This window comes from Oculina patagonica, chromosome 13 (assembly GCF_052425735.1).
Source record: "Oculina patagonica isolate OP01 chromosome 13, crgOcupat, whole genome shotgun sequence".
In the NCBI taxonomy this organism is placed as follows: domain Eukaryota; kingdom Metazoa; phylum Cnidaria; class Anthozoa; order Scleractinia; family Oculinidae; genus Oculina; species Oculina patagonica.
In genome coordinates, this window is record NC_135770.1 from 7,693,919 (window position 1) to 7,713,746 (window position 19,828).

The 19,828-nt window shown below is 39.2% G+C and overlaps 3 protein-coding genes across 11 annotated transcripts in view; 1 reads left to right on the forward strand and 2 right to left on the reverse strand.

Annotated features, from left to right (window-relative positions):
* Positions 1-4,662, reverse strand: part of LOC144634914 (uncharacterized) — a 203,768-nt gene extending 199,106 nt beyond the window's left edge. For 5 of the 9 annotated variants that reach the window (XM_078493964.1, XM_078493962.1, XM_078493968.1 and 2 more), the window contains exon 1: positions 530-1,074. The gene's annotated coding sequence lies outside the window, so the exon portion shown is untranslated. Of the gene's footprint in view, positions 1-529; positions 1,077-4,102 lie in introns of those variants that run through there. The other 4 variants (XM_078493960.1, XM_078493966.1, XM_078493965.1 and 1 more) reach the window with 4 other exon arrangements.
* The window catches only part of LOC144635400 (scavenger receptor cysteine-rich type 1 protein M130-like), a 327,613-nt gene that overhangs the window by 227,060 nt on the left and 80,725 nt on the right, over positions 1-19,828 (forward strand). The window lies entirely within an intron of this gene.
* LOC144634975 (apocarotenoid-15,15'-oxygenase-like) overlaps positions 9,376-19,828 on the reverse strand; it is a 12,106-nt gene continuing 1,653 nt past the window's right edge. Inside the window, exons 2-6 of the mRNA XM_078494023.1 lie at positions 17,185-17,438; positions 14,418-14,555; positions 13,252-13,593; positions 11,196-11,507; positions 9,376-10,472 (exon numbers count right to left, since the gene is read on the reverse strand). Of these exons, the coding sequence (XP_078350149.1) occupies positions 10,170-10,472; positions 11,196-11,507; positions 13,252-13,593; positions 14,418-14,555; positions 17,185-17,438 (1,349 nt within the window). The 3' untranslated portion in view covers positions 9,376-10,169. The remainder of the gene's footprint in view (positions 10,473-11,195; positions 11,508-13,251; positions 13,594-14,417; positions 14,556-17,184; positions 17,439-19,828) is intronic.

The window sequence follows — 19,828 nt, forward strand, 5'->3', positions numbered from 1 at the left end:
CCTTTTGAACTTTACGATAAGCCTTTTGCGGAATCTCCCGCGCTGGCTGGTTCAACAAACACCCAGGACTGTATCTGTCATTTTCTCCACTTTATTGCAACTGGATTCGTACATTCGTTCTGATCAATCTTGTCGCTCTAAACGATCATTCTGACTTAAAATTACAATAATCACTAGATCTTATTATTACTAGGCGTAAATGCCTTGGCTACGTATGTCCGGCCGCAAACCTAAGTTGGCTAAGGCTCACTTATTGTTTCTCCGCGGTCTTTTCTATGCTCCTAACGCGTAACGCTTGTGTTGTTTACAAGCTGAGTCATATCTATTTAATATTCGTCACAGGATGTGGCTATAACACTAAATGCAAATTTCTGCTCGCAAGGCAATAAAGTACAACTAAAAACATGCTCAAACTTAAACATACAAATCTTCTAAATATTATAGCAAATCTTGTTACAACAAAGCTCACTGTACGGTTAAGGTAAAATACTCTGACTCACTGTATCCCAAAACACAAATTTAGACTTACCGCAAGGATGCAACCAACCATGCAATTGAAACGAAAAACGCACACCAGCGAATAAAGCTGAAAGTAATTCTTTTTGCTAAACTTTCTGGAAAAGCTGAATATTACACAACACTTTATCGCATCGCTGTAGGAATGATAGCAAACCGAGTACGAATTATTTTCTTTTGTTGTTTTATACTGGTGATAAACATACTTACGCAAGTTTCGTTCAATATTTTGATGACCAATCCATTTGTCGTCATGATATTGTCCAAATTTGACTTTGCGGTTTATATGTTAACAATAGCTATCTTGAGCACTTTGTTGACAAAGTTTCGATGCAGTCACGTACCGATATTGGCTCCGCGGAGTTCCTGTTTAATATAATAGATGGATATTGCCCTTGTCTTTATACGCGGAATTGACGCGTGACAGGAATAGGCTTTGAACACGAAATTACTGAGTAAAAAATAAAGGCCAATTTCAGAAAGCAGTTTAGAAAATTCACTTCTCTATTCGTTTGTATGAAGTGCCGAACGTACTCCAGGTATTTTTACTGCTTTGTATCGTCCAGTTTCGAATGGAATGGCTGGCGTCAATTGCAAGAGTCCTCCGGCCCTAAGAGAATAAATAATTTCGAAGGAAAAACTTCCCTTTTGCTAGCCTATAGTCTTCGTCTCAAAACATTCAATCGTCAATAAAGATTGACATCTAATTCATCCTCACTGTTAATGTGTAATCCAGTACTCCAGGCAGTACACAGGATACAAACTTTACGTGAATTAACAGCATAACAGTAATTGCCGGTCTTTATGTCTTGAGTAGTTGTTATTCTCCTCAGTGGATGTTTTCAAACGTATATATTTTTCATATTTTGACATTGATCACGATACTACGCATCCTGATCTCCAATAATAAATAAGCCTCCTCCCAGAAAATAAGCCCAACAAAAAAATTTTTTGACCAACGTCTTACTAATAAACACTTTTCTGTAATAATGCATGAGATTAGATTGCGTATATTGTCTGCTTTATATATCCACTAAGGCTTTGAGTTTGCGAAGTTCTTTCTAGTTTTATCTATCTATTGCGCAGGGCTTTCAAGTGTCTGTACCGAGACTGTTGACACTGTTGTAGCTAACCGCTTTGGTTCAACAGTTGCCATCTCTTGACTTTCACTCGTCGCTCTATTACACATGGCTTTGATACAATGCGATTTTTGTTATGTAAAGGAAAATCTCTTCACACACGTGTGGAAGATTCACAGCTCGGTGCTTTATCCTACCCTGAAGTTTTGCTGAGATTTCGGAACTGAAATCACCCTAGTACAGTCTTTGGATGATGAAGGTTCCGCTCCCAACCGAGTTCGCAACCACCTTTTTGGCGTTTAAAAATCGCTAACGAAGTCACCCTTTGCTCACGCTTAAACAAAGAGAAACATTCTAGGTCGTACTTTTGGTCAACGTTTGATCGAATTCCTTTCGCTCCTAGGTTTTCTAGGCCCAGGTAATTTTTCAAACTGGATAAACGTGGAGACACATTTAGTTTTGTTTACAACTGTCGTGGTACGTCAGTGAATTTGATTTTGGCATGGTCAAAATCTAGGCAGGAAAGGAATCTTTTATGCTGATTGATTTGGCGTTGTTATGTTCTATCACCACACTTCAAAATATGAATCTTTATAATACGTTAGCGAAACGACCTAAAGTTCGTTAGCGAACCGACTTCAGACGTAGGCGAATCCACCAAAGACGTAAGCGAACTGTTCGTTAGCGAATCCACTCGTAGACGAAACGACCGGTTTCCGTTGAGATGTGGGCAATGGGCTGAGAAGTTACTGCGACTAGGGTGCGTAATTTTTCATTGCAAAATACATTCATGTCGAGGTTTTTGGGAAGTTTGCTTGCAGTTTTGTCTGTCTAAGCTTATGTGCAGGGTGTTCAAGTGTCTGTACCTAGACTGTTGTAGGTTAAACCACTTTGGTTTAACACTGAACAGTTTGTCATGTCGCAAAACCATTTTGCAAATCGCTAAACCATTTCGAAAACGCATGTTGTTTCTGTTATTTGTTTGTGTTAATGTTTTGTGATTTTGTTGTATGCTTTGGGTCAATGTTTTAGGTTTTGTGATTTTTGTTGCATGTTTTGTGTTAATGTTTTAAGTTTTGTAATTGTGTTTTATGTTTTGCGTTAATGTCTTAGGGTCCGCCACCTCTGTATCTCCTTTGTGTCCTAAGAGGATACCAAGTTTCGAAAGCAAAACTTCCCTTTTGCTTGACTCAAAACATTTAAGCGCCAAGAAAGATCTAATTCTAATTTCTTCTCACAATATCAATAAGTAATCGAGTACAGAGGATACAAGAATTATGCAAAATAATGAGCATAACAGAAATTGCCATTATGTCGAGAAGTTGTTATTCTCCTGGCATTTTCTTAAACGTATATATCTATATATATTTTGACATTTATCAAAATAATTAGCATCACCTCCCAATAATAAACACTTTTCTATGATAAACAGATGAGATTGAGTATATTGTCGGGTTTATACACTGAGGTTTTAAGTTTGCGAAGTCCTTGTCTAAGCTAATGCGCAGACTTTTTAAGTGTCTCTACCACGTCTGTTGGAGCTAACCGCTTATTGACTTTCATTCGTCGCCCTATTTATACACATCGCTTTGATACGATGCAATTTTTGTTACATAAGGGAAAAGAAATCTTCACAAACGTGTGGAAGATTCACAGTGGTGCTTTTTTCTAGCCTGAAGTTTTGCTGAGATTTCGGGACTGAAATAGCCCTGGCTAGTGCAGTCATTCGTGACAGCTAACATGCTTCTAAAATGGCCGAACAGATAAAAATTTCAAAGCCGGCGAAGCTGAGAATTCAGGCAGAAAATTTTGAAAACAGTTCAGACAGCCTTAAACAGTGTTTTACAGCATTTGGCGGAATACCGTCTTTGGCTGCCTTTGAAATAATTTAATATTATTTTTACAATGTTTTACGGCCTGTCACTGTCGGACTAAACAGCGTATCAATGATGATAGAAAAAGCACAAATATAAATACCTGTTAGGTTAAAATTGGCAAATTAGACCCCCTTTTTATAAGAACCTATTTAGCCTTAAATTTGGAAACAGGTTCTTATTTTCTAAAATTGATTAAAAAAGTTTTCTTTTGGGAAATAAGTTTGGACAAGGCATTACTGTGCATGTATATAATGTCATATTCTAAATGATTAGTGCTTCATTTTTACATAAACACTTACGTGGTATGCAAATTTTTTACAAGGAATAGGGTGAATACCACAAAGTTCTATTACGATCAATGTAAATTTTCTTCAGAAAATAAGTACCTATTAAGGACCTAAATAGCCTAAATTTGTTAACTACCATTTATATAAGAACTTGTTTAGGCTAACCTGAAAAAAATAGGTTCTTCTTCGCGGGTTTTTACTGTACCTTCGCTGTTAAATGGACCAAAGCGATATTAATATTGCCCTAATCTTCGTCCCCTGTTCCTATCTATTTATGCGTTTTACAGTGTCCTGTTAATGATGTTAATTTAAACTGATCGGTAAGAAACAAAATTGAGTTCACCTGTACTTTCTGCTTTAAACACGGTAGGTGCGAAGAAAATGAAGCGAGCAAATTTGTTGATATTGGCTGCGGTCACATCTACGACGTAACTAAAGTTTAACTGTAGTTAGTCTCAAGTTACGTGACGTCATACCTAACTATAGTTAGTGCTTTCTGTCGTATTTGCGGTCACACCAATGCAGTTAACTATAGTTAGTTCTGATTAGGTTGTGAATAATTTGTTATTTAAATTAGTTCATGACAGCCCTTGTTGTTTATTTGTGTCCAGTTGTTCCTCTATTTTTTCTATTTTTGCACGGCATTTCGGCGTTGAAGAAAAGAAAATGAAGTAAGGATGCTAGAAACCGAAGAATTCAAGCTTTATTTTTGCTAACATTGATGATATGTAATTTCTTGGCATGTTGTTTTTCTTGTTTTCCTTCCCTTGACGCTTTGTTTTGCATATTTATGTTCATCTCGCACGTGCGAAAAGAATTGTCGCATTCTGATTGGCTTTTCGTTTGTAAACTTTAGACTAACCCATGAACCTTGCTTGGGTATAACTATAGTTAGTGTGTATTGTTTTGCATCAGCGAGGCGTAAATTTTCTAACTATAGTTAGGGCGAACAGAGAAGCGGTCACATTACCGAAATAGCTAACTATAGTTAACGCCGTCCTAACTATAGTTAGCAGTCTAGATGTGACCGCAGCCATTATTCCTTTGTTCGATCGACAGTTTAACAATGCACGTGGCCCTGCATATTCAATTTGCAGAAAAATTAGCATTGGATACAGTCGAACAAAAGCTTTGGCTCGAACTGCAGTTGTTAATGGAATGTAGTCACTATCTGCTTTCTCATTTGCTAAGGGCCTACAGTTTCCAAGAGCAATGTCAAGTTCACGGGTGGTGAGTGGCATCTTGCACACAGCGAAGCAGTGGCGGATCCAGGGGAGGGGCACGGGGGGCCCGGTCCCCCCCCCCTTATTTTTTCGGAAATAGCGCATTTTCTTTGAAGTGCCGGAATTATCTTCGCAGAATTCAACAATTATAGTCAAGTGGGCCCCTCCTTAGCTGAAGGTCTGGATCCGGCGCCACTGCGAAGTAAAAACATGGCTTGTCGATTCGCTTCTTCAATCGAGCAAGAAATTGAAAAATTGCCGGACGATAGAGATTCAGAAAACACAAAAAAATCGACAAAAGTTGCGAAGGAACTGTCCCACGAATACCTTGAGAAGAAAAACATTCAGAAGCTGGACGACAAGAAGGAACCCTTTAAGGAATACATTAGTAAAACTGAGAATAAGCTGTCACAAACTTAGGATCGAAACAGGTAGATACGACAATATACCTTGCAATGAAAGACTATGCAACTTCTGCAATTGCAACAAAATTGAAGATGAAACTCACTTTTTGTTAGATTGCCCAGCTTATTCTCAGGTACGAGACATATTCTTCTCTAAAATAGAATCCAAACTTTCATTACTACGACTACTACCACGCGAAACTCTATTATCACATCTTATGAATTCCACTGACTACTTTGTAAATATTAAGCTAAGTCATTTATCTCGGCATGCATTGAATTGAGAGACAATCTCGTTACAATGATCACCACTTCGAACAGTTAAATGAACAATTATTGTTAGTAATTCTTTCATTTTTTTTTCATTTTTTTTTATTTTATTTTATTTTATTATTATTATTTTTTTGTTATGTTATGTTACTTTCTACTTTACTAGATATCTAAATTAATGAAATAATATGTAATTAAATTTAAGTAGCTTTCCAATACTACCAAATTCCTATGTAGTCAAGCAAATAAAGCTTCTTGTTGTTGTTTAATCATTGCTAAGTGATTTAGTTATAGTGGCTGCGGTCACATCTAGGCTACTTACTACAGTTAAGTATGACAAAAATTAAACAAAAAATCTTTTGTTAATGCGCTGAAATACAAGTAGGTTTCGAGACTTCTGTCTCTTCATCAGCGTAGACAGCCGTTAACTGATAGCACGCGCTCATAGATTTAAAAAAATTTAAGTGCGTCTTCGACATACATAAGTCGAAATAAGTCCAAGAACGGAAGCTTATCGTCTGAGATGGCCCACGTGAATTTCAAGCTGGGGTGAAAGTTATTGACGAAGGTGGCGATTGCTTCAAAGTCTTCTCTTGTGCAGGAGGCGGCACCGACTATGTTCCAATATAGCATTTGTGGAGTTCTGGTTTTCTACCGCTGTATTGCTGAAAGATCTGCTCCTGACTTCGACATGTCCAACAAATAAGCACGCGTAATTTGGACGAAATTTGCTTCCCATCGCGACACCACCGATTTCTGAAACCATCTTCCAACCGCCTTATTACAACGATCCACTACAAGGAAACAGATTCTCACTCTTACCTAAATTATTCCACGTCTCATCCAGTTCGTTGTAAGAATTCGATTCCTTACAGCCAACTCCCACGTCTGATAGGAACTTTGCAGTGAGGATGACGATTTTAAATCTAAGAAGAATGAAATGGCTGGTTTCTTCGCACGCGCGCCTACCGTATTTACTCGAATAAGCGCCGCCCCCGAATAAGCGCCCCCCTTGAATAAGCGCCGCATCTGGGACAAAAAAGTTAATAAGCGCCGCCCCCGAATAAGCGCCGCAGTCCCGATGCGGCGCTTATTTAAGAAATTCCGTTAAACTAAAAACAGCACTATATGTTTTGTAGTTCAAAGTGATTGTTTTACCGCTCGCCCATTTGTTTTCTATTCAACATTCTTACAATACGCAGTTCTGTAAATGTTGTGAAGGCCGCGAACTTTGCCAGGACAGCTAGCGCCACTTCTCACTTCAGCATGAGACGAATACTGGCACTCAAAATACGCTATTTTCGATAACTGCAAAATATTAGCTTTTTTGTGGCGTCCAAATTTTAAATAAACGCCGCCCTCAAATAAGCGCCGCCCTCGAATAAGCGCCGCACTTGAGGCGCGAAAAATTTAATAACCGCCGCGGCGCTTATTTGGGTAAATACGGTATCCTCCTCCCTCTGTGATAAATCAGGCACTGGAACGCGTCAGCACCGTCTTCCGCCAAAAAGTTTTGCCATCAGACTCCTCTTCTCCGTCGGGACAACAAACCATCCCCCATGTCTTGACATACCACTCAAACAACTAAAAGGTCAGAAAAATCATAACCAACAACTGGGACTTATTGAAGTTTGACTCGGACACCATGGAAATTTTTGAATCCGAAAAAATCCTGTGTGCCTATCGCCATGATAGCAACTTTCGTGACTCTTTGGTACGTAACGGTCTCTCCACAACGGAGTCAAGGGATGAAGAGACAGGAACCTTCGCTTGTCGTCGACCACGCTGCACAACCCCCCAGGGGGGTACTCCGGCTTGTAAATGACGGGGATGATCGAATGGAGGCAAAACTTAGGACCCAAAAAATCCCTAAGTCTTCCGACATTACCCAAAAAAATCCCTGGACCAAAAATAACCCCCCAAAAAATCCCTTGTCAAATTACCCCTAAATTGCCAGGAGGGGCAATAACATAACACAAAGAACGCTCGTTTTGTTTATTCATGATACCATTAATACGCCAAGGCCGTGCCAAGGCACTTTAGTTCGTTTTTAATACCCCAAAAAATCCCCTATAAAATAAAGTTACCCCAAAAAATACTTGCCAAATTTTCCAACCCAAAAAAATCCCGGAATCGAAAATTTCAAACCCAAAAAAAATCATTCGATCATCCCCGTCATTAACAAGCCGAAGTACCCCCCCCCCCCCCTGGGCACAACCCGTCCACACACCAACGCATCCCGGACCGTAAAAACACCAGGGGGTCAGCTGACAATGCGACATAGGTACACCTGCACGACATTGGTGAAACGGGAGACGCCTCGGTGACGGGTTTTGTGAGCATGTACGGTCGGTGAGAAGGCTTATACCTCCCTGTCGAGAGACATTTCACTTCCCCTGACCATAGTACTACCGACATGTTCGTGTCCGTTATCTGCACCGGGTTCAAAACCACGCGGGATCGACGTCGCACAGAAGCAATGCTAATTTTCCATCACAAGACTCTGCATCCAAACGAAATGAACATTGACTTTGCTTTTCGGTGACATTACAAGCGCGCGTTTATGTATGTCGAAGACGCACTTTAATTTTTTTTAAATCTACGAGCGCGTGCTATCAGTTAACGGCTTTCTACGCTGATGAAGAGACAGAAGTCTCGAAACGTCCGAGAAATTTTGTATTTCAGCGCATTAACAAAATTCTTTTGTTTAATTTTTGTCATATCATATATGTCCTACACAGTGTTTCCTGATTTGTGTTAACTATAGTGAAGACGGGCATAACTATAGTTAGCAATTTTGGTAATGTGACCGCTTCTCTGTTCACTCTAACCAGCTCGGTGATCCAAAACTGAATGCAGACTTAGGGCCTGTTTACATGGAGGAGAGTTGAAACTAGTAGGAGGGTTATCCTCCATACCGAGCCACCCCGGGCGAGAGAGCTTTTCGTACGTTTCTTTATAAATAGCTGCGAGCCGTTTATATGAGAAATTGCAAAGTTGGCTCGGGGGACAGGGTGACCCTGGGTGGAGGGTCACTCGCTTTGAAGATAGGGTGACCCTGGGGAGCGAGCCAACGTTTTTCCATATAAACAGTTTGCTTATTTTTGCCTCGCCTACCAGGGACAAGTTGACACATACGGAGCATGCGCAAACGCTAAAATCAGCAAAAACAAAATTGCAGATAAATTGAAATCGAAGTCGGCGGTAAATAGTCCAAAAAATGGTGTTGGTTGACGATTCAGCGTTCCTGATTTTGGAAAAAGCAGCCATAATAGATGTTTCAAAACAGCTCCCGCCAGTCTTTTGAACCGAGAGGGCCAAGTTTTGGCTCGGTCAACTGGGACAACTTTTTCATATAAACGCTCGTTAAAAGATGGTTCGGGGGAGAGGGTAACTCTCCTACCAGGGACAACTCTCTTCCATATAAACAGGCCCTCAGTCTTAAGTTTACAAACGAACGACCAGTCAGAAGGTGACAGTTCTTTTCGCACGCGCGAGATGAACACAAATATGTAAAATAAAGCGTAAAGCGAGGGGAAAAAAGAAAAACAACATGCCTAGAAATTACATATAACCAATGTAAGCAAAAATAAAGCTTGAATTCTTCGGCGTCTAGCATCCGTTAAAAGTTTTACCTTATTTCATGTATGTTCAAAAGTAGAAAAAATAGAGGAACAACTGGACACAGCTCTTGCCGGTCAACTTTTTAAATTTAACGGATCAATAACAAGGGCTGTCATGAACTAATTTTAATTCGAAATTACCCAAAGGCTTATCAGTAGTAACTGTAGTTAACTGTATTGTTGTGACTGGAAAGTCGATCGAAAGCACTAACTACAGTTAGGTATGACGTAATGTAACTTGAGACAAACTAAAGTCAAAGTTACGTCGTAGATGTGACCGCAGCCAGTATTTATTGACTAATAGGGCTTCACGGCAGTGTACATTGCCTGAAACCCACAGACCACTTGAAACTGAATTGGATTGGCCAATGTTTTTAATATCTAGCCAGATAAAACTAGCTTTGGAAAACAACTCGCACAAAAGTCAAGTTACGTTTTGTTCACAATTGTATTATTATATGTAATATATAATTATGTAATAAGATTATACTGATTTACATCTCTCACTGCAAGCCCCTAGCAATCCAAACAGGCCGAACGTGAAAAACAAACAAACAAATTGTAAAACATAATTTAGAGTTGCATAGAACATATCCAGAAAAAAATCACCATTCCAAAGACCTAGATTATTTTGTTCCGAACACCTTGTTTTATTTTCGCATTAATAATTTTTCAACTTTAAACAAACGATAAAACGCTGTCTCTTGTGTTTGATCCATCATGACCCCAATTAAAATAATTTACATATAAATTAAAAATACTGCACGCCACCAGAGAACAACAGACGTTCTTTCGAAAGGCTTGGTGGAATCAAATAATTTAACTTTTGCACCTCTTTGCTTTTTAGCGTTCTCGAAAGCACAGCTCTTGTAGAACTTCAATGTCCTTTGTCACAGCTTAGAAACCAGCCTGGGTCCATTCGTGAAGACCTCAGGGGTAAATGTGCCATGAAAACCATAAGGAACATGGTGCTTCAATTTGATCCTCGCCAGAGGTCCCTTCCCAACATCCTTAGCGTCAAGCACGCAAAACTCGGTTACGTGCCTCTCAGGTATATACACCTGAACGATGACGTATCCATCATCTTCGTCGCCTTCTCGCCAGGACTCGTAACCCAGTCGGGGCACGAACACAGGTTCGCCGAGGCAGCCGTGAGAGTACCAGACTTGACGCTGGCCGCTTTCAGCGTTTAACTGTAAAACAAAGTAAATTGATTTATAGCTAGAAATTTTTCCCCAACAGCGCGCGCTCTTATTGGCTAATTCGAGATCACATGACATCTCACAATAAAAACTGTTTCCCGTCAAAAGTCTCTGAGCGGGCAACATATCATGCATGCATAATCTATGACGTCAGAGGGTAACAGTACAATCTTGCCCGCGAAAGTTGACCGACGATTTTTCGAAGTCTTCGTCATACTGTATAACAAAACACTTAAAAACCGATCCCTCGGGAAACCAGTTATTTTTGTTTCCCTCGGGAACAGTCGTTAACTGTATAATAAAACATCTTTGTTTATTGATGATTTATCCCGCAAAGCCTTTTTCTTCATATAATATTATTCTCTCACGCGCGGCGCTGTTTCGTATGGTAGACCTTTCCTGCCCTAGCTGGTTTAGCGCGGGTCCTCTATGCAGGTCGAATTGGAATAATTTTAAGGATGTTGGTTTTTCAGAAGGAAGGAATACCGGAGAACCCGGAGAAAAAACCCTCGGAGCAAGGACGAGAACTATGCAACAACAAACTCGACCCACCAATGACACCGGGTCCGGGAATCGAACTCTGGGCCACATTTGTGAGAGGCGAGTTTTAAGTGCTTCAAAATGCCCTCCCTCCCCCATCTCCTGCCCTACCCCTAGCCTGGAACGACCAAGGCTTGACCCTCAACGCCGTGTTAACTAAGTCATTTTTCTCACCTTGACCACATCCCTGTAAGGGAGGTTAAACCCAGGTCTGTCGCACGCCATGAAGTAGTTATAATGCGTGCCACGCATTCCGTGCCTGTAAGGATGCGTGGAGGGGAATTCCACGCTCGCACGATCTATTTGAGTTCGAGTGCAACGCTTGGCAGCCAGGTCTATGGTAAAGTTGTGAGCAAGGCCTGGGGCCACGGACGTGTTGCTCAGCCAAATCTCGCTGTCAAATGTCATGTCAAACTTGGTGTCTAAACACACAGCGGAAAATTCGATCGTGTTTCCATGCTGCTGGGCTGTGCCAAAATGGAAAATCTGAAACCCAAGGCAGAAAGTTTCTTGATCGGGGGTTATTAATCAAAGCTACTGTTTTTCACCAACTGAAGGATTAGACACTGACATTTAGAATGCAAAGTACAGCTGTATCCCACTGTTTGGATTCCAAAATCTTTTTTGCAATAACTGAAAAGAAAGATTTTTTAACATACAAAACACAATTTCTTCTTTCTTTTTGTCGTTGGGTTGTAATGCAACAAATATCATGTGCTTTTTAGACAGGATTTCAGGTGAATTCTGAAAAAAATAGCGTTCGTAATCTGTCTTAATTCCCAATCGTTACTATCCTTGCTTATTGTTGGTTTACAGTAAACACCCGCGTATAAGAACCTAGAATTTTTGGGTTCAGGCTGAATGGGTTCTTATATTTTGGGGTAGTTTTTCCGAACTCAGGCTGATTGGGTTCTTAGTAGGTTCTTATTTGTAGGAGTTGTCATAGTGATACCATTCAGAGAGCTACTGTAGTACTAGTATGTCATAATGGTTGAACATTTGTATTTTAAACCGCAAAAATGCCAAGCCTTAGTTTTTAAACAATAATAAATTCAGTATCATAGGCTACCATATTTACAGTTGTATTTGATAATAATGTAAATTTATTATTGTTAACAGCAATATAAAGGCTACACCAGTATAATTTTATACAGTATTCTATACTCTGTATTTTAAAGATTTTAAATTAAACAAATAATTTTCATGGTGTTTCTCAGAAATTTCACAATTTCTATCAATTAAAATCCAGTATTTTGGCTACAAAATAAGGGTTTTTTTTGTATAAGAACCTATTGTTCTTTGCCAGCCTAAATAGGATCTTATATATTTGGGTATTAAAATGCCCAATTTCAGCCTGTAGGTTCTTAAATCACTAGGTTCTTATACGCGGGTGTTAACTGTATTATTGCCTCTTGGGTGTTTTCCTACCTGGGTAAGCTATTATTTTCATCGATTTGAGACATTTGGAAAGACATATCTTCTGTAACTTTACTTAATAATTGTAGTATTGCACGTTGCACCATTGCCACTTGGGAAAGTTGTTGCCTTTTTGACATCTTTTTTATGGTTTTTGTCTGGCCAATCAAAGGGAACTATCCCCCCTCCCCTGGCCTGGAACTGTGGAAACTGTGGAAATGAAGCGACTTTTAAACTAACATGGCAAGCTCCCCCCCCTCCCCACCCTGCCCTTATCGATTTAAAGGTTTTGACAACTTTTTGCTGAATTTAGCTTGAACTGGCCAATCAAAGGGGAGTCCCCCCAGGTATGTAACAGTGGCAAGACCCTGCATCCGCAAACAAAAGTTTTTTGACATATTTTTAATGGCTTTTTTTTTGTCCAGCCAATTAAAGGGAGGTGCCCTCAGGGCTGGAAAAGTGGAAATGAAGCCACATTTAACTTAATTTGCAAGGCCTCATATCCACAAACAAAAGTTGGTGCCAAATTTTTGACATCTTTTTGATGACTTTTGTTTCAATTGGCCAATCAAAAGGACTAATCCCCAGGGGTTTAATTAAGGGCCAGCAACCCGGGCAAATTGACCAGCTGTGAACACAGCTTTGCCTGGCTGTTTTTAACATTTGAACTGAATTTACTTTACTAAAGAGGGTAGTGCGTAAACTTCTGATACTTTGCACGGGTGCAAAACCCTCATGCCCACCTGCTCCAAACCTTAACGAATCCCCCCAGGCCTGAAACTGTGGAAATGAAGCAACATTACTATAAACTTACATGGCAAGGCTCTGTATCCACAAACATTACCCCTGCACTATCACCACTCCCATGCCGTGGAATGATAACAAAGCGCGAAGGCAGCTCCGGGTGATACCTCATCTCATCTCCTGGTGAACTCCACCCTAACAAGATCTTTGTGGCTATCCACCAGGATCCCTTGACAAAGGGTGTCATGTGAAACACGTAGTAATCAGGTAACAGGACAAAGTCGTGACCGTAATTCAGACCTTCGATGTGATGTATTTGCTTCTGACAGAGACGCCACGATGGGTCAAATTCATAAACTGCTAGGCTGGGTCTCTGTGAAAATCCTGGACGCAGGCTTATGCACACAAGTCGCTGAAAAATGAAAAAAAAAAAAAAAAAAACACTGTCATGCTAGATGATAAACAGTCCCTACTTTTTCCAAGCTCAATTTCTGCCTCTCTCAAGTTTTGTCTTCCTTCCCCTACCCCCTCCCCTTGGTCCTGCACCCACGTCTAACTTGCATAAAATTGTAGGTTTAGGACTGCAATCTTTTTGAGTGTCTACTAAAACAACAACAGACTGCCTCATTTTCGTCCCCAGACTGGCTTGTCCCTCTTAGTCGGCAAAGCCTGTGCACAAAAAACAAGTGGCTCTGGGGACACCTGATTTGATTGGCTAGATTTAAAGGGAAGTTCAATATCTAGCCAATCAAATCAGAGCCAATCAAATTGTGTGTCTCCAGAACAACTTGTTTCTCATGCACAAGCTCTTCTGACTAACAGGGACAAGCAGCTCTGGGGATGAGAATACAGACTGCCTGCCCTCATTTTCTGTGAGGAATAGTTATTGACTATTCACTCAACATGGCAACCTGGGCTTGTGGTCAAATAATAATTATAATTTTAATGTTAAATAAGACATGTAATGATATAATAATTATTATAACTGTATTTACACAGGCTCGTTTAGGCAAAACAACTTTGCAACTGATTGAAATGGCTCAGTGGAAAAAGGGTGGTAGCGATTTTTGGCTTAAATTATACATTGCCAAAACAATTCCGATTCGCAAAATAAGAAGTTGAAATGAGTTATTAACTTTGCTGGTTTTATTCACCGAGACCTTCAATTAGAGCATGTGCTACATGATCCACACTTTATAAATTCAATTTTATACAAAACTTAAAGCTAGTGTTCACCTTTCTTTCAGAATCAATTCTGAAATGTGCAGCAAAGCATCCCAAGTTTAGGTGACCATTCAGATACTCTGGACCCAGCGTCTCGAGTGTGTGAGGGTCCAAACAATATGGCACGCCTGTTTCATAACATGTTATAACCTAGCCAGAATAGAAAATTATAGTACATTAAAATATCAAAATGTTAATTCTCCTAAGTGAAGTCCATATATTTCCTTTGATGTCAATTTCAAGAATTTGGTGGTATATCTAGTTGACGCTAATTCACTTTTGGAAAAAAAATTTCCAAGGGTTTTATGTTAAGAAGGCACAAATTATTTCGGGAGAATTATTTTGCGGCAAAGATGCAAATGATTTCAAAATACATGTACCTGGCAGTCAAGAAAATAGGCAAAAAGTGACTGAACTTAAGGAGGCTCACAACGGTTTCCAGCACTTTCCAGCTCTTCAACTTTGATGGGTCTTTACTACGAATCTTTATCAGTTGCTACTACAATAATGATATCAAACAAATGTCCAATCATTGTTAAACAAGTTGTGGCCATTTTCATGACGTCACATGTCACAATAGCCACAGCAAAACCTGTTAAAAACACCCTTAATTTACACCGCTAGTGCTTATAACTCAAAAATGAGTCCCTTGACCCCATTACTTATTACTGAATTATGATCATAAGTATGTAAGGATCCAACTTTTTGCAAAGTTAAAAAAAAATTTACGGAGCAGTTTCAAAGCCACCATAAATTATGTTCAAAACTTTTAGGTGGCTCTGAAAGTGCTCCGAGAAATTTTTTTAACTTTGCAAAAAGTTGTATCTTAACAAGTTGATCCTTATTTAATTTTAAAAAAGTTGGGGTCACTGGACTCATTTTTGAATTATAAGCACTTAAAGGGTAAATTAAGGGTGTTTTAACTGGTTTTACTATTGCTATGGTTAGCAGTGACGTCAAGAAAATAACCACAATTTGTTTACCAATGATTGGGCATTTGTTTGATTCCATTTTTATAGTGGCAACTGATAAATGTTTGTAGCACTGACCCATCACAGTATATAAGAGCTGGAAAGTACTGAAAACTGAATGTGTAATAAGCTGTAAGTATATAAGCCAGACACATTTTTGCTAAAAATAATGAACAAAAACCCTTGCTTCAAATGAAGATTGGGCTTAAATAAAGTGCGGAAGTCAAATGAATGCCGGTGTCCTAGCCGATTTTGACCCCCCTGGATTTTGTCCCCCCAGTCAAAATCCGCTAGCGGATAATGACCCCCCGGTCAAAATCCGCTAGCAGATATGGACCCCCGGGAGTCAATATTTGCTAGCGGATTTTGTCCCCCCTTCGCGAATTTTGACCCCCCGTCAAAAGTGATCATACTCCGCTATCGTACTCCTGGCGTCGTAAACAAATAAAAGAAAAGACGATTAAATGTTAATACGAATATTTCATGAACATTGAAAAGACGAAATAGACAAGGTAAGTCTCGGTGTTTACCAAACACAGCATGCATGCACATTGGAAAATCTATGTTATTCTCAACACAGCCCGAAGCAACGTTTTCCAATCGAAAAATCAAGTGTCATTTTTGTTGATCCTAGGCTAAAGTGCAGAACCAAATTTACAACTGCTTTTTTTGTGCGTTTGTTGTATACGTCTGAAATTATAATAAACAATGTTCGGCTAACAAGTCCCACTGTCAAGTTAGTTTAGAATAAATGTTCGGTTGAGTGAATTTACAAAAATCTGAAAAGGTCAATATCCGCTAGCGGATTTGGTCTGGGGGGACAAAATCGGCGGGGGGACAAAATCGGCTGTGACACCGGGTCCACCAAGCTAAGTTGAAATAAACGCCGGGGCGTAAAATTGAGAAAATACGGTAATTGCAATTTTTTGAAACCTCCTTGAAGGGAAATGAAAATTGGTTTGAGAAAAAACCAGGGCTAGAATTGTGGTACAACTCAGTGAACTGAGCAAAATTATCTTTTAGTTATTGGGAGTTTGAGAAATAGAGGATTCAAGTACTGTGTTTATTCGATTAAACGCCTCCCTTGAATAATGATTCTTTGATGTTCAATAAAAAAATCAAGGATTTTCAAGGACAGAAAACCACTTTCAACTACTTTCAAGGCCTTGAAATCGAACTCCTGACTGCTGTTTTCAAGATGCATACGAACCCTGAACACCGCACATTATGGCAGAAATATTAATAAACACTGCCCTCAAATAAGCGCCTATGATGCCGCCTTTATTCCAATTATCATAGTAGAGTCAAAAAGCAATAAGTAATAAAGTACTGGTAATAAGCAAGTTTAAGCAAGCCTCAAAAATATTTTCTTGATTGTAACAATGTTTTAAGATATTGAAAATGACTTTTCAGACACACTAATTAGTGCTTATAATAATTAATTAGTGCACTAATTGTGTCTGAAAAGTTGTTTACAATATCTAAAAACATTGTTACAATCAAGGAAAATATTTTTGAGGCTTGCTCAAACTTGATTATTACTGGATTGCTTTTTGACTCTTTAATTGGAAAAAAATGTAATTACATTTTCAAGTTTTAGAATTCAAATGTTTAGTTCCCATACTATTTTTAGAAATAAATAAATTGAATTTAAATAAACGCCACCCTCGTATAAATAACGCTCTCAAATAAATGCCTCACTTGAATCACGAAAAAAATTTAATAAACGCTGCGAAGTTTAATTGTATAAATATGGAAATCAGATTCTACTGCACTCGTAAATGCAAGAACAAAGCTCACAACAATACCTTTCCACCCCAGTAAAATGAGTTGGTGTTGGAAGGATTGCGGAACTTTATTTCTGGAAGCTTCCAGGTACTTAGAAGAGTTCCAAGAGATTTAACTGTTGAATAGGACGGTTTTGTTCCCATTTGACCATGGTACAGGAACTTCTTTTCAGCAGCTTCTTCTTGTCGGTGTTTACTGTTTACAAACTTGGACCGAAAATGCACTTGACCATTTTGGAACGTTACAGCACAAATCATTCCATCTCCATCAATTGCTAAAAACACAAAATTTGGAAGTAGACAAATTCAACTACAGTTCAGATTGCAGGTCAAAGAAAGATTTCAGCAGTTTTAAGGATTGGTGGAAGTAATTAACCTGTTAAGTCCCAAGAGTGCCAACATCAAATTTCTCCTTACAACATCAGTACATAAACAAGAGAACAGGTTATAGGAATTGACAAAATGATCACTAAAGCTTAAGGAAAAATACTTTGAGCGTTTGACAAATTCTCCAACTAAGTATTAAGAGAATTTGTGTTATGATACTGGGACTTAAAGGGTTAAAGTACAGCTGCCTAATGAATTGGGAGATGTTGTGGCCTAATGGTTAATGCCCCCTGGCTGGGGCAATGTGTTGTGTTCTTGGGCAAAATGCTTCACTCACAGTGTCTTCCTCCACCCAGATGTATAAATGTACCAGTGAATTTACTGCTGGGGGTAACCCTGCAATGGACTAGCATCCCATCCAGGGAGAGGGGGGAGCAGAAACAGTTCTAGTGGCATAATGCTATGAAAACCAGAATAAGCTCCGGCCTGATGGCCCATTAGGCTTGAACACAGACTTTAACTTTCAGGGCTCAAGACTAACGGTAGCCAACTAGCCAAAGGCTACTAAAATTATTTAGGTTTTGGCTACCAGGTTTAGCATTCCTACTAGCATTCCTACTACTGAAAAACTCAGAAAAGTCAACTGTTCTTGATAGAAATCAATATACCTGACTAGTGAAAAATAACTTTTGGCTAGTAAAATCTGACATGCCACTAGCCAGCAAACCAGTGAGTTAAAAAGTTAGTCTCAAGCCCTGCCTTAGCTAGTAAATCTTCACAGTGAATTTTGGAAATTAAGGTTATCATAGACCTTACAGGGGGGGGGGGGGGAGTTTTTTCAAAAAAATTCAAGCCAAATCAATGATCTCCATAGTTTATTTGCATTTTTCCAAAAACCTTGAAACACAAATTAAGTTATTGACAAAAACATTTTTACAATACAAGTCAAAGTCCACTGAGTTTTATATTAAGCCAATTAGAATTTTTCAACTAATTTGCTCGTATTTTCCTGCTACATGATACATCGTTGTTACGATTGGGATTTAATTACACTGTAATTCGAGATGTGATTTAGCTTGCGTGGCATAGATGCCCAGTTGTATTAAAGGGGCTATGTCACGCAATTTTAGGGAATTTCGGCACTGACCAACTGGTCATAGAGTTAACTGGAATATCACAATAACGGCTTAAAACTGTAGAAGAACTCAAAAGAAACTCAGAAACTTAGGCCAAAAAGAGGCATGGATGGGCAAAGTTCGAGAAGATTTAAACGGATAATTGCGTTTGGGTAAACTTGAAAAACGTCAGCTCGACATTTTTCAAGTTTATCTCAATTTGTATGAAAGTGTCATTTACAATGCTCGAAAATCATCCTTGTTTGTTATGTGGCCGTGATTTCCAATAAAAGACTTTAATTTGCTCTGCCAATTTAAAGTTTAGAGCTGTTAACTAACGACAGGAACCCAGGCTCCTGCTAATGAAAATATTAAGATGGTTTCCGCACAATTTTCGAGCAATACAGGCAAAAATAAAGTTACCAAAAAGACCTCTTAGCATGGCAACAGTTTTAGTCCAGCTAACAAAAACCTGCCAAAAATTTAGCACTCAAGCTGACCCCGCGAGAGAAAAATGGATTTGAAGTTGTCTTTATTTCAGTTAAAACGGACGTCTTGCGCCAGTTCAAAACAAAATGGCGCGCGTTTAATACATTTTTTCGAGGTTTGACTTTAATTTTCTCGAGAATGCTTTAGAATTTAATTGCGGGGTCACTAAGACAAATGAATTTCGATGAGATCTTTTAAATAGTATACAAAATGTTGCCGTGCAATGAGTAGATTTTTGGTACTTAATTTTCGCACTCGTTGCTCGAACTTTCAGCGGAATCCGTCTTAAATAGAATGACCTAAACTACCGTGACCTAACCCCTTTAAGGTATCAGATTTGAGAGCCACATGCTCAACAGAGTACAAAGATGCAATAAATTCATTGGTTTAAACGGAAAGCTGTCTTCTTTGGTTTCACTTTTCACCCATTGAAACAAACTGAACGACTTTTCTGAAAGGTCTTAGTAAAGGCAGCTGTGAAACAAATTGTTAACAAAACACGACACTTTGTAGATTTGCAGACATGTTTCAGCAGAAACATCTGCCATCTTCAGCGTGGTTTGTATGCTCACAGCTCCGGGGGGGGGGGGAGCTGTGAGCATATTTTTGGTTGGGGGTGTGCCGCCGAATTTGAAACCCTTACCCTATACCAGACCATGTTCAGCTGATTTTGCAACCCTATACTAGACTATAAGAAACTGAAAATCCCTACCCTACCCCAGACTTACATTTTT